General features: G+C 41.8%; 1 protein-coding gene across 2 annotated transcripts in view; it reads left to right on the forward strand.

The window, feature by feature from the left end:
* The window catches only part of WDR17 (WD repeat domain 17), a 953,840-nt gene that overhangs the window by 226,947 nt on the left and 712,720 nt on the right, over positions 1-14,173 (forward strand). For both annotated transcript variants that reach the window (XM_078677682.1, XM_078677683.1), the window contains exon 8: positions 11,712-11,880. In XM_078677682.1, the coding sequence (XP_078533808.1) occupies positions 11,712-11,880 (169 nt within the window). The remainder of the gene's footprint in view (positions 1-11,711; positions 11,881-14,173) is intronic.

A 14,173-nucleotide genomic window follows, 5' to 3' on the forward strand; every position in this document is an offset into this window, starting at 1 on the left:
CCTCTAAGTCGATTGTAACATCCCTTGTTGCGCATGCGTTATTTCTTTTTCCCACAATTCTCCGATGTCTTCAATGAACACAACAGCACAATAATTTCTCAGAGTTCCGAGCGTGAAGAGAAGACACTCCTTCACTCGGAAACGGTTACAGTTGAAGTGCGCGGTTCACCTGTAGAGCGCGCACCACGTTAGCTCTGCCGCTCTCGTGCCCAGAGACGCTAGAACGGCAACCTGACCTCAGCCGTGTCAAACCAGCTCCGCCATTTAACACCCAGAGGTTCCTCAACACTGACAAGCATTGTTTTAGAAATAATAAAGAAACAATGTGTTTCCTTCTCCATCGCGGGGATCTAGCCTTTTCTTTTAAATATGGGTTTTCCTTTACTCTTGTGCTCACATTGTAAGTTGTAGCCACTGCAGACCTGACACGTAGCGCTGTTTGGCGAAACGCTGGGGCCCGCCTGCGGTTCACAAGTGTGACGTAACCACAAGATGTCCTCTATTTCCTGTAGAAACAAGCCCGAAGTTTGTTTCTGTGTACTTCCATGAAACAAGCTCCACCAACTTTAGAAAAAGGCCACAACGTTTACACGTCGGCGACCATTTTGAACATAAAAAAAAAATCGGAAAAGTTATCGTTTTGCAATTATCCAATGCAATACAACTTTTTAAAGGAATTTAAAGAGTGGAGATTTGAGCCTGTCGTCACGGTGACTGGCACACCTATTTTTGTTTTTTTTAGAATAGGTGTATTAAGAGAAAGAATCTGTGAAAAGTGGTATAAAGAAAGGGGAAGTCTTGATAAATCAATAAGCATAGTTGTATCATTACTTCAGCAGTAATTTGTGAAAAGAAAGTATAGAGCAATTATGTGTGTTGGTGAATATTTGCTGTCTTTTAAAAAAAATGTATTGTAAAAAAAAGGGTGAATTTAGTCTTGGTGAGTTGAAAAGCAGTTAGTTTAAAAGTATAAAATGCAGAATGTTACTGCACCTCAGTTTTTTCTGTCAAATCCAGGGGAACCCCCAGTTAAATGGAAAAAATGGAAGAAAACATTTGAAAACTATGCAAGATTTTGTGGGGTTAATCTAAGCGCAGAGAGGAAACAAGCATTATTACTGCACTGTCAAGGAGGAGAAGGGCAAGAGGTTCTTGAGAATCTACCACAGTTGAGCCCAGCAGTACAAAGGGGGTTGAACGAATATGAGATTTGCATCAAACAATTAGATTTGCATTACTTGCCCAAGGTAAGCACCATCATGGAACGGTATTACTTTGGGTTGAGAGAACAAGGAAAAGAAGAAACTGTGGAGGATTTGTGACAGCTCTACAGAAGTTAGCTTCCAGCTTCAAATTTGAGGAATTGGTGGAAGAGAGAATACGTGACCAATTTGTTTTAAGGTGTAGTAGTGATAAGATAAGAGAAGAGCTTTGGTTAAAGGATGAACCACCTTTAGATGAGGTGTTGTTAATTCGGGAAAAGTGTGGAACATATGCTCAAATGTGTAAGTGAATTGAGTAAGGTGGGGAAAACACCTAGTCCACCAGAGAAAGTGGAAGAGGTAATATGTCAGGCCATACAAAAATCAAAAATCAGCAATAGTAGAGAGGTAGAAAACAAAATTGTGAGTACTGATTATGAAAAAATATTTCAAGGAACATGTTATCACTGTGGTAAGGTTGGGCACAAAGCGAATGCAAGAGAGTGTCCAGCACTGAACATAGTTTGTAGTTCATGTGGGAGAAGATGTAATTTCACAAAGAATTGTCGTTTTCATAGCAAGATTGATAGTAGAACTAAGGTGAGAGAAGTTTCTTTACAAGTAAATGAGTGTGGAGTGGAACATCCTTCGGAGTGGGTGAAGGTGGGAGTTGTAAAAGTTCAAATGAAATTTGACTCGTGCTCCCATCTCATGTTCATATCCAAGGAGGAGTTTAAAAAAAATGTCATGAGTAAGATTAAATTGTTAAAATCTGGTGTAAGGCCTACTGGTATGGTGGAACTCCCATTAAAATGTTAGGTTATTTTATGAGTTGTGTAGAATGCAATGGAAGATTATTATGTGGTGAGAAAGGAGACAATTTACTGAGTTGGACTCACCAAGCACGTTTGGGTGTTATTCTCAATCCTAATGGAAAGCATCCTGTGGAAGTGCAGTCTATTGAAAATGTAGACAACAGGTTTGTAGAAAAATTTGAGGGCTTGTTCAATGACTCTTTAGGTTGCCTAAAAGGTTATAACCATCGGATTAAATTAAAACGTGGTGCAGAACCTGTTGCAGCAAAAGTGAGGAGAATTCCCATCAGTGTGCAGGAAGCAGTTTAAAAAGACATTGATAAATTACTGGTTAGTGGTGTGATAGAGCCTGTGGAGGCTACAGAGTGGTTGACTCCAATAGTTGTAAGACGGAAGGCCAATAATGAGATTTGTCTCTGTCTGGATCTTCGCGCACTTAATAAAGAGGTTGTTGTGGACAAGTTTCCTCTTCCAAATATTGAGGAAAGGATTTCGACCTTAGAGGGCGCTTGTTACTTTAGTACTTTAGACTTGGCATCAGCATAACACCAGGTGCCACTCTGTAAGAGTTCACAAGAATTGACTGCATTTATAACTCCCATGGGGGCATTTAAGTTCTTAAGAATGCCTTTTGGCTTACCTTCAGCCGCCTCTGTTTTTCAGAGAATTATGAATGATGTTATTAAAGGGATTCCAGGTGTCAGATGTTACCAAGATGATATGTTAATATATGGGGGAAACATTGAAGAACAAGATTGTAGAGTAGATAAAGTACTTGAAAGATTACTTAAGGCTGGTCTGACTTTACGTCGCGATAAGTGTACGTTTGGTGTAACTGAGGTTGACTATCTAGGACACCATATTTCTGAAAGTGGTGTGTCACCCAAGAAGGAGTTGGTAGACACCATAGAGAATTTGAAGGAACCTTGTCCAAAGGAAGAGCTATACTCTTTCTTGGGGATGGCTGAGTTTTATAGTAAATTTATAAGAAATGTTGCTGATAAAACGGTACATCTCAGGAGTTTACTGCACAAGAACGTGGAGTTTGTGTAGGATGAGGTGTGTAAAAAAAAGTTTTTAGGTGTAAAATGTATTTAAGGTATGCTCCAAACTTACAAGCTTTTAAACCAGGTGATGTGACATTTATCATAACTGATGCAAGTAAAAAAAGACTGGGTGCTATTTTGTTACAAGTGAGAGATGGGCGTGAGCAATTGGTTGCGTGTGCTTCCAGATGTCTGGAGGGGGCTGAGCTGAATTACTCAGTCATAGAAAAAGAGGCTCTTGCCTTTTTTTGGGCACTCAAAAAATTTGTTTGGGGTACTTCCTTTATCGTCAGGTCAGATCATGAGCCACTCAAGTACATTTTTGAGAAAAACGGTCTTGACTCAATTTCCTCTAGAATTAGGAGGTGGGTCATATTGTTGCAGGAGTATAATTTTGTATTTGAATATATTCCTGGGAGGTCAAATGTGTCTGCAGACTGGCTTTCACATTTAGTGAACACCATGGAGTCTAAGGATCTCTCCTGTGAGGAGGGAATAGAGGATGAGTTTGATGTACGTGTGTGTGATGTCACTTTAGGAGTGATAAAAGAAAAAGAATGGAAGGAGGAATTAAAGAATGATGCTGAAATACTAGGAGTAATGGAGTTGTTGTCTCAAGACAAGGAAAAAAAACTTGTGAAACCACGGTCACTTGTGTCTAATGAACCAGCTGTTGTTGATTTCATGTTGACTAGAGGTACTAGGCTTGTTCCACCATAGAGTTTGAGAAACAACATTGTCCAGATAGCACATGAAGGACACATGGGTATTTCTAAAACTAAAGAACGTATTAGACAAGATTTCAGGTGGCCTGGTTTAGATCTCATGGTGGAACGAGCGGTGCGTGATTGTGTTCCCTGCTCTGTAACTGACAAAATTCTTAAACCAAGACAACCTCCCATGGTTTGTAGGAGACGACCTATGTGTCCTTGGGATGAAGTAGCAATAGACATCGTATGTCCTCTCCATGGCGCGCACCAAACACCTTACTTGATTGTGTTGTTAGATCTGTATTCTCGCTGGGTTGAGGTGAGTTCAGTGAGAGACATCACGACACAATGTATAATCACGTTTTTGGATTCCATCTTCAAGCGTGAAAGCTTTCCTAGTGCACTGCTGTTGGACAATGGTCCACAATTTTGTTCTCATGAGATGGAGGATTATTTGGTGAGATGTGGCATAGAACACAGGAAAATTTCATTATATCATCCAGAATCTAATGGAGCTATTGAAAGGTTGAACAAATCCTTAAAGGAAAGCATTCAACTGGGGAGAGTCAACAGCTTGAACTGGAGAGATGAATTACAAAATCGTATATCTGCATACAGATTCACAGCTCACTCTTCAACTGGGAAGACAACTTTTGAATTATTCAAAGGAGGATCTCAAAATACTATTTTGTGTACAGGGTGGATGGCTCTCGATAAAGGTCTAAAGGACAATAGTGTTGGTGAATGGAGGGACAAAGAACTAACGCTACAAAGGAAAAGGAAGATTTATTTTGATGCTCGTAAATCTTGTAAGGTTGTTAAGTTTAATAATTGAGATAAAGTTAAAGTCAAAGCTCCTGTTGTCAGAATTGGTCAAAGTTCACTCCTGTAAAGAGGGTGGTTAAACTTTTTGAAAAATGCAGTAAAAACCAATGATGGTTGTATCTGGAACCCCAGTTCTGTTGTTCATTTTAGGCCTAATAGCAACAACACTAATGAATCAGAGTCTGGTGATAGAGTCTCTCCTTCTTTAGAATGTGAGTCTACTCGCAAGATTGCCAGAATCAGTAAAAGCCCAAGTTATTTAGATGATTTTGTGAGAAACTGATGTACACTCTGGGTTTTGAAAGTTTTTACACAGTTTTTTTTCTTTATTTGATTATTTTGGTGGGAGAAAGGTGTATGGGTTGTTTTTTGAAGTTATCTCTTTGTTAAATGTATTTCAAATATAAGAAGGAAGAAGTGTGACATAGTCTCTCTTCACGCGCTATGTTCCAGTGTGGAATTATGGCATCGCATGATTCTATGTTTGCCAGTTTGCCCAGCCTGATGGTGGATGGGGTTGTTCAATAAAGTCTCTCTTAGACTTATCATTTATGTCTCCTTGGTACATTCTTACACACTCCTGTGTGAATTGTGTTTCAGTAATGAAGCTCTGCATTAGTACCAGAGTCCTAATAAGTCTAATCTGCTGTTTTAACTGGAGGAGGGGAAATATCCTTTTAGGCATCATAGTTGATCAATGCTTGTACCAATTTCTGGGAATATGAGGTGCAAATTAGACATCTTCCTCAAACCATACCATAAGAACATTTTACTTATTGGACTGAGGATGGGGCAGCTTCTAGTTACCTTGGTCACGCATCCAAGAGATTATTGGAGAGATTGCTACCAGCATCATGATTTCAGTCTTGTTCTGCTCTAGTGAAAAAAGCTTTTCTTCGTCCATTCGTGGATGAGTTTTAGGCAGGTTGTTATGTGAATTTTTGGCCTTAGGGTGTGTTTAGTTACTGGTGAATTTCCATGTCATCTGCATTCATTTGGAAGCAGCACAAACTATATGGTTAAATACATGAGTAAACAGTTTCATCTAATGTTTATAAAAAGTAGAGATTGTCCTGTAAAATGCCCAGGCTTCATGATCTCCTCACTGCCCCTGATTCTGAGGGCTACCTGGGTGATGTGGAGGGAGGCACATGGATCATTCGGAATTCATCATGTAGTCCACAAGGGGGCATCGATGTGGTCCAAAGAAGGCATGACTATTGCTCAGTGCCCATTTACCTGGGCCCTCTGAGAGGAACAAGAGATTTAGACGGTTGGAGACCTCTTGAAGGACTACTCCTTTTGTTCGTTTCAGACCTCAACTCTAAGTTCCTACTACCCCAATAGCAGCTCAGGTGTTACTGCCCACTAAGACACTGCCTTAGGGGACTTTTGGCGCAGTACCCTACCCATCTCCCTGATATTGGACTACCTCAGGTTGTGGAAACTAACAAGGAGTGTGTTAGAAGTTGGGGCTTTAATTGGCAGAGGTATGCACCCTGTCCAAGTAGAGACCACATTCCTAGTCAGTGTATGCTAGGTACATACTAAAAGATAACCTGTGCACACCCTCTGGTAGCTTGGCACAGAGCAGTAAGGCTTATCTAATGAGGCAATGTGTTAAGTATTTGTGCAACACATACTTAGTAACACAATAAAAACAACACAAAAAGACTCCACACAGGTTTAGAAAACTAGACACTAAATGTATGAGTAAAGCAAGGCTAAACAACAAAAATCTCAAAAGTAGAACCAGAGTTTAAATAATAAATACGAATAAATCAAAAAGTAGTACTTAGAGTCATGTAGTGCTTAGGGATTACCAGAGGTCACGCTGGACCAAGCTAAATCAAAAGTTCAGGCCAACCGTAATGGAGGGCAGGCTGGCTACAGGACCCACGCAGGGCCCGCAATCTTGGATGAAGCAAGCATCGGCATTGAATACTTGATGCATTGGTTCCGATTCACGCAGTCTGGTAGAACCGTCCTCATCGAGCCTTGCCGTTGGGTCCCAAGTCTGCTTCGCACCCCTTACGATACAGGCGCTGCATCATTGTTGAACCTTGCAGTCTGGTACCGCGTCGTTGTCGAGCTGCGCAGAGATGACCTCTTATCAAAACTGTATCAGCTTCGAAGGGGACTGCATCAGTTCCGATCAGCTCTAATCCATTGTTGCATCTATTTTGAAGCAAAACTGCTACAGAACCCACTTCTAAGGCCCAGGACCGGATTGGCACCTCAGGCAGGGTAGGACTCACAGTTAGACAGAGTTTAGCAGGGTTGTAGGAAGTCTTCAATGGCCCTGAGACTTCAGAAACAAGGGGCAAACCAGCAAGTCCTTGGAGTCACTCTGGGTTCAAGTGAGATGGGTCCAGTCCTTGTCCTCAGTAGGGCAAAGATCAGAAGGCAGAAAGGCAGCTCAGCAAAGCAGAAAGCAGTTCCTTCATAGCAGCAGTCAGGCAAAGTGGCAATCCTTGTGGCCTATTCAGGTGTACGTGTCAGATCCCTCTTCCTGCCCAGGAAGAGCTTTCAAAATGTAGATGAATGCTGATGATTTCTATGTCACACCCACCCTTCTTGTATTTGTGTCTGCCTAGAGGGAATGCACAAGGTGTAGCTTTCTTCCACTTCAGACTCTTCTCGGAGACTGGCTGCAAGGCACATAGAGCAGTAAGAGCTGAGAAATATCCACTTTCTGAAAGTGGCATTTCCAAAATAGTAATGTTAAATCCAGCTTTACCAGTAAAGAGGATTTATCATTACCATTCCAAGGATATGAAAAATTCTGCAGCTACTCCTTTCTAATCAGGAATTAGAGCTTAAAAGTGTTTAAGGAATTCCCAATGCTAGTCTATGAGAGGAGTAGGCCTCGCAGTAGTGGTAAACAAAATTATCTGTATGTCACCACTAGGACATGTAAAACTTAAAAGTACATATCCTACCTTTTACTTACACAGCACACTGTCCTTAGTGCTACCTAGGGCATACCATGGGGGTGACTTATGTGTAATAAAAAGGCTTGCCAATTAGTTTTAAATGCCACGTTGAAGTGGCAGTAAACTGCAGACACAGTCCTGCCATGCCTGAGACAGGTTTGAAAGGATACCTGTGTGGGTGGCACAACTAGTGCTGTAGGCCCACTAGTGTTGTTTAGATTACAGGCCCTAGGTATATGGTATACAACTTTACAAGAGACTTATAAGTAAGCTAAATATGCCAATCAGTTATACACCAATGTCGCCATGTTTAGGGGAGAAGTACATGCACTTTAGCACTGGTTAGCAGTGGTAAAGTGCTCAGAGTCTGAATGCCAACAAAAAGATACAGCAAAAAGTGGAGGTAGGCAGGCAAAATGTTTGGGGAATACCACCCTAAGGATTGCAGGTCTAACAGAGGACCCTCTCTAATCTGCATCAAATTCTCAGTGACAGTGTCTACTCCCAGGACACTCACACCACATCTCGGGGTCACTGGCAGGAACGACTGGGCACAGAATATACAAACAAGGACAGGAGGGAGGCCTTGGACCACCATGACCATTCTCTCAGGGAGGTACACTTGAAATTCTTCTATTTCAAGGTTCTCCATAACTGTACTGGACACAATACAAACTGTACAGGGGCCGACTACTGCTGACGGATGCCTGTTAGCATTGCTTCTCTGCAGTGTGTGGCTTGTTTCATGTATTATAGTCGGGGTGAGGATGTAGCCTTACGGCTAGAGTGGTCGACCTCGAAGATAGGGATTCGGGTTCGAGTCTCGGCAAAGAAACTCAACATCATGTGATTCTGGGCAAATCACTTAATCTCCCCATGCCTAACAAAAAAATGAATGTGCCCCTGTGTAACGAAACTGGTGCTCATATAAAGTGGTCTGATGCCCAATATCTTCAGATCTAGTTTGCGCTATATAAAACTTTAAAAATAAAATGAATGTCCTGCTCTGATCCCTTACTGGTGCTCTGTGTGGCAGACCCTTCACTCCATCAGCTACACCCCCTTTCGGAACTCTGCCAAGGTGGCTCTAATACATGATTTTAAAGCTGTAGATGATGTGTCCTTCCAGTGCCACAGGTGGCTCTCGACAGCCCTCATGGTGGCCATAATATGTATCCTCCGCCATTGGCATTCTCCACAGTTACCCACTCCACCGGAATGGTTCATAGAGCTGTATCAGTTGGCAACCTATGAGCTGAGGTTCCATAAACTTCAGGACCACTTACATATATTTTAGGAGGTGTGGGTCCCTTCTTTCATCTGGAGGGGCTCTATTTGTTGTACTACTGGGGGTACTCATCCCATTGATTTACCCTGACTTCTGAGCCTCGTGATCTTCACTCACGGGGTGCCAGTGTAGGAAGGTGTGGGCCGCCCGACATGGGTCACTGGATTGATTCTGTTAGGGGGGCCTTATGTGGCTGGCCCTGCCGGATGAGGTGGTGGGGTGGGTCAGTTGTGGGTGGGACGGATCAATAGTGGTGCCAGGATCTATGGAGGCATGGTTGACGTCAGACTCGGTGTGGCTGTGACGACAGGAGGATAGGACGGCACTGGTTGGTTGATAGTCCTCCTTAGCTCGACTGTGCTGGGCATGCTGCTTAGTGAGGTACCCAATTTGTTTATTGTTGATGCTGTATATGCTCCTGTAATCATATCTTTGGTTTTTATCTCTTCCTTGTGTGAACTGCTGCTTTTCCCAACGACTTCTGTCATGCTCTCTTTAATATATGTACAAGTTATGGGATACTGGCAGGTGCTGCCTGTGTACATTTTTGATTATTTGAATAAAGAAATGTTTTTAAAAAAAGCAGAGATGAACAAAGCTTCAAGGATCCCTTTATACACGGGATTTCTGAGATTGTGATGATGTTCTCGTGTTCATTTGTTGACTAAAGCTAGAAAGTAACGAATAGCACAGTTCTCATACTACCCTATTTACAGTGATTTGATATTCAAGGAAGATGTTGTGGTCTCCTGTGTAATATGTCACAGAACGTTCAAGTACAATTTCCATTGTGTCATCTTTTAAAAAGAAGAGCGACTATTCTTTGATGTTAGCATTTTTGGTTTCCTTGCCCCGGTCAAGTAGGAAACATGTTCATTCTCCTATAATAAATTCATTCAATTCATTAGATTCAGTGTATTATTGTAGTAAGCGGATGGCCTTGCTCTTTAATATACCCCGCAGGCATGTTGAGATGTCTCTGCTGGTCTAAATAGGATGATAGCCTGATGCAAGCTAATGCTACTGGGGCACTTTTTGAGGCACCCCCTGAGGCATTCATGTGGGTGTCATATATGGAAGTAGTGGGACTTCCCCCATCCAGCAAACTTGAGCTCAATGGCTGCTCATTCTCATGCGAATCATGTCTGTTTATCCACTCATTGTTTTCTTTAAAATGCTAAAATGTCTAGCTAATCTTCTACCTTTACTCCCTAAATCCATTGAACATTCTATAATCTGGAATCTGTCAACTCCACTTCACTGCAATCTGCAACCTCTCTCACCCATATCAACAGTATAACCACCTCTCTTCGTTTTGTATCCCTATGACCTTTGAGCAACTTTTGCACCATTATCTACTCATGCCTTCATTGGTAATTGATACCTCAGCAATTTCTACTTTCTTGCCTCCTGGTGCTCCTTCCAAGTCTTTGATGTGGCCACTCTACTTTTCCTTAAAAGCCTCCTCCTTTAAATTATCTGATGGTCATTCTTCTGATGGCAAGCTAAATTTCTTTCCTTTCTCATCCCACCTGACTGTCTCATTCCTATTAGACATTGTTGACCCTTATTTGCTCAAGTTGAGCTCTTCCAAGACAGAAAAAAACTACTTAACAGCATCCTTCACCTCGGCCTTCCTGCCACCACTATAATTTTGCCCCTTAACACACTAACACAATCTCACCCAACCACAAATCTGAGCATGCAGCTGTACTCCAGCATGAGACGTATTTCCTTCTTCACTTCTACTACTACTGTTTTCATTTTCCGTGTACTGCTCCTCAGAAAGATTCATACCAATAAATCACTAATCAGCATCTTGTTTATGAGGAGGTTCGGCAACTGCAAGTCTCCTAGGTGGCCTCTCACAGTGCTGTTTGGGAGGCTAAATGATGGATTGCCTTTTGGCACTTTTGATGCTAACTCAAAATCTGTTCTGCAAAATATCTACAATGCCCACTGTAAGTGGTTAATGTTTTGTCACTTGGCCTTTGTGATGGATATTGTTTTGGTTTCCTTTGTGTTGGGCCATATACTTTTGTGTGTTTTCCACCTAATTAGGTCAAAGCTACAAGTGGAGTCCTGGAGGTCCCACCTGGTAGCCAGTTCTAGGGCCAACACCAACTTTGATTTGCAGTGTGGTTTTCACTGCAACACTCTGGGCCCAAATACAAGGTGGCTACTAATTGGAAGGGTTTTTTCTGGCTAGTACTTCCACCCGAGTTATGAGTTAATGGTCCCTGAATTGGGGATAACCTGCAAAATTTATAATTGCTGCATGCCTCACCACAAGCAGTTCCCTGATTCTGGGCCCTTTATCATGTACATAATTTGCATTTATTCCACTGCTTTGGGCAGTTGAAAAATGTGTGATTTAACCAGATGGTTTTACTGGTTGCCCCTGTTGAAATGGGTAATAGTGCAAGGTAGTATGTCCTGCAGAGAAAACACATTCATGATTCTTAAAGGGGTCCTAACTACCTCTCTCCTTAATGTATACAAAGAGATAACTGTGTGCATAATGGAGCAGAGACTATGGTTCTCCCGCATCTGACTCCCAAAATTGTAATTTGTACATGAATTTGCTATGGTCTGGTACCTGACCACACAACTTGGGACATGTTTCGAGTCTGAAGGAAGATTGTGGTTGATATGCCTGGAAGTACAAGAGCAACTAAGGTGTGGTCCCTGTACGTTTTCATTACTGGTTTTGTATTTTACCATTGTAAACATCTGTGGAGCAGCACAGTAAGCTAATATGATGGAGGCGAACTGTCCAATTGCATTACATTGATAAGGAGTTTGATTAGATGTGTTGTTATTAGAATAGTAAAATGAGTATTGTAAAATACACTCTAACAGGAAATTATTATGATGCTCTAATTTCAGGGTCATGTTGAAACCATCTTTGATTGCAAATTTAAACCGGATGATCCCAACCTTCTCGCTACAGCATCATTTGATGGAACAATAAAAGTCTGGGATATTAACACATTGACAGCAGTCTACACATCGCCTGGCATTGAAGGAGTTATTTATTCACTTTCTTGGGCCCCAGGTAAGATTGTATATCTGACATAAAAAAGGGTATTTCCTTAGTTCTTTTTGAAGGCTTTTAAAAATGCATACAATGCCTTTTTTCTATATGTAATTGTTGTTAGCATTGTAAATGGCAATGCTTAGTTACAGTAGCCTGTGTTTTTTTTCAGGGACCTAAATGTAACTTCCAGTATGTTCAAATTCTTGTGTTGAACCGTCGGAGAAAGGACCCCTGTACTAAGCAAATATGTCCCTTACAGCCCCCTACAGCACCATAATAATGAAAAATATAAGATCTTTGCCTATCACTTCTCCTATCCTTGAGCTGCCAGTAACCGCAATGCACTAAACCACTTGTCCCTCCTGGCTACACTCAACTCTCAGATTGGCACCATCCACACAGCACTATGTATTATCCTCGTTTCTGTCAACCAAACATCAATTTGTGCAAATGAATACCTATAGTCTTCTCCCTTCCTCCTGTCAGCAACAACTATAGTCCTGCAGGATCGTAGACAACATTTATGATATTCATTCCTTGTATTGACACCTGGGAGTTCTCCTACAACATCATTAACCTTTGTTTCAATGTGTATTGATTAAGCAAATTCTGCATCTTAGAGAGTGCCTAAACACTGTACAACCCTGGACATCTGTTGTCTGCCTAACTCTCAATCCAACACAATAGTGGTTCCTTTCAACCTCCGATCCAGAACAGGGTCTCCAAAATCGGTGTCTACTCCAGTGCCACCACATTGGTCAACTAACCGACCTTTCTGTAGCCATCATCATATCATGTAAGAACCATGTAAAATATTAAATCCCAATATTATGGTACCAAGTTAGCCTTTCTGAGAAACAGGCTGCCTTATCAAAAGATTCACCATCCCATTGCTTGGAGTGAAAGGTGGAGAGTTCTTGCTTTTTTCTCTGTATTGTACTATGGTTCATTTACTACACAGATCTAGGGGGTGACAGTAGCACCTGGTTTGTAGAAAGACCCTGCACCCGTACCACAATATGGACAACCCCTGCTACTTACTGTCTTCGGCCATGCACTGCAGGGGTTGCACACAGGACTTAGCCTTTTGCAAGGTCAATTGCCGTTAGCAACTTAAGCCCAGTTCAGGTAAATGAACCTTAATATAGATCTAAAAAAAGCAAAACTGACGTTGTTAGCCAATCAAAGCTTTTTTTACATCCTCCTTTAACATTTCCCTTCTCTTAGTTGGATTTGCCCTTAAGTCCGCATTCAACATGGTCCCACATAACAAACTGTGTGCGGTTTTAAAGGATTTAGGGATGCCACTTGACCTACTATCAGTAGAAGTGAGACTACACAAGGCCAATTATGCCCAAGTGCACTAGGGTACATGGTACAACATCACAGATCGGTTCCCCGTGTCCAAAGGGGTCTGGGTGTGGTATGGCCCCAACACTATTCTAATTATTTTTAAATTGGATCGTTAAGTATTTTTCTTCCTACCTGACAGATGCTCCCTCACTTGCAGGTACTAAAGTATCGATACTTATGTTTGCGGATGACCCGCTTGTCATCTCAATAACACAAAGTGGGTTGCAGAGAGCGCTGATGCGCTTTGAAGATTTCTGCAAGGACCATGGTCTTGTGATAAATGCAAACCAAACAAAATGAATGGTCCTTCACAAACACAGAGCAAAAAAGGGTAGGGTATACTTAAACAAGGAACAACACAAATAAACTGATGTCTTCAATTATCTAGGGATCAGCCTTGGAAGAGAGTTAAACTGGAAACCCCAGATTGAAATCATGGCTCTCAAACATCGCCAGTTGGCAGGAGCTCTGCTGAAAGAACACAAGTCTTCCCAAACCGTGCCGATAGGCCCAGCATTAAAGGTCTACAACACCCAAGTTATGGCCTCGGCACCATATGGTGCTGAATTCTGGGGCTTTGACAATTTGACACCTCTAGTCTTAGCCCAGAATAAATTTGTGAGAGGCCTCACTGGTCTCCCGCAAAACATCCCACTAAAGCCGACCTGGGATGCAACTGATTGGACGATGCAGAAAGGTTTAGACTTATAGCTTTTTGGTGCAGATTATGGTCCACCCCGGAGTTATCACACTATGCTAATGCGCTAAAGAATGTCAGAGAAGCCGACACTTCTCGTAAGATAACTTGGCTTCAAAAGGTGAAGAGCACATCGGTTAATATGGTCCTGAGCCATCTTTGGGAAGATGCTGCAGGTCATTGGTTCCCTTCAAAAAAAGAACTAAAGGAGCTTTATTGGTCTACTCTTAACACAAACAGCATATGTACCACTGAGAATTC

This window comes from Lissotriton helveticus, chromosome 2_1 (genome assembly GCF_964261635.1).
Source record: "Lissotriton helveticus chromosome 2_1, aLisHel1.1, whole genome shotgun sequence".
Lineage (NCBI taxonomy): Eukaryota > Metazoa > Chordata > Amphibia > Caudata > Salamandridae > Lissotriton > Lissotriton helveticus.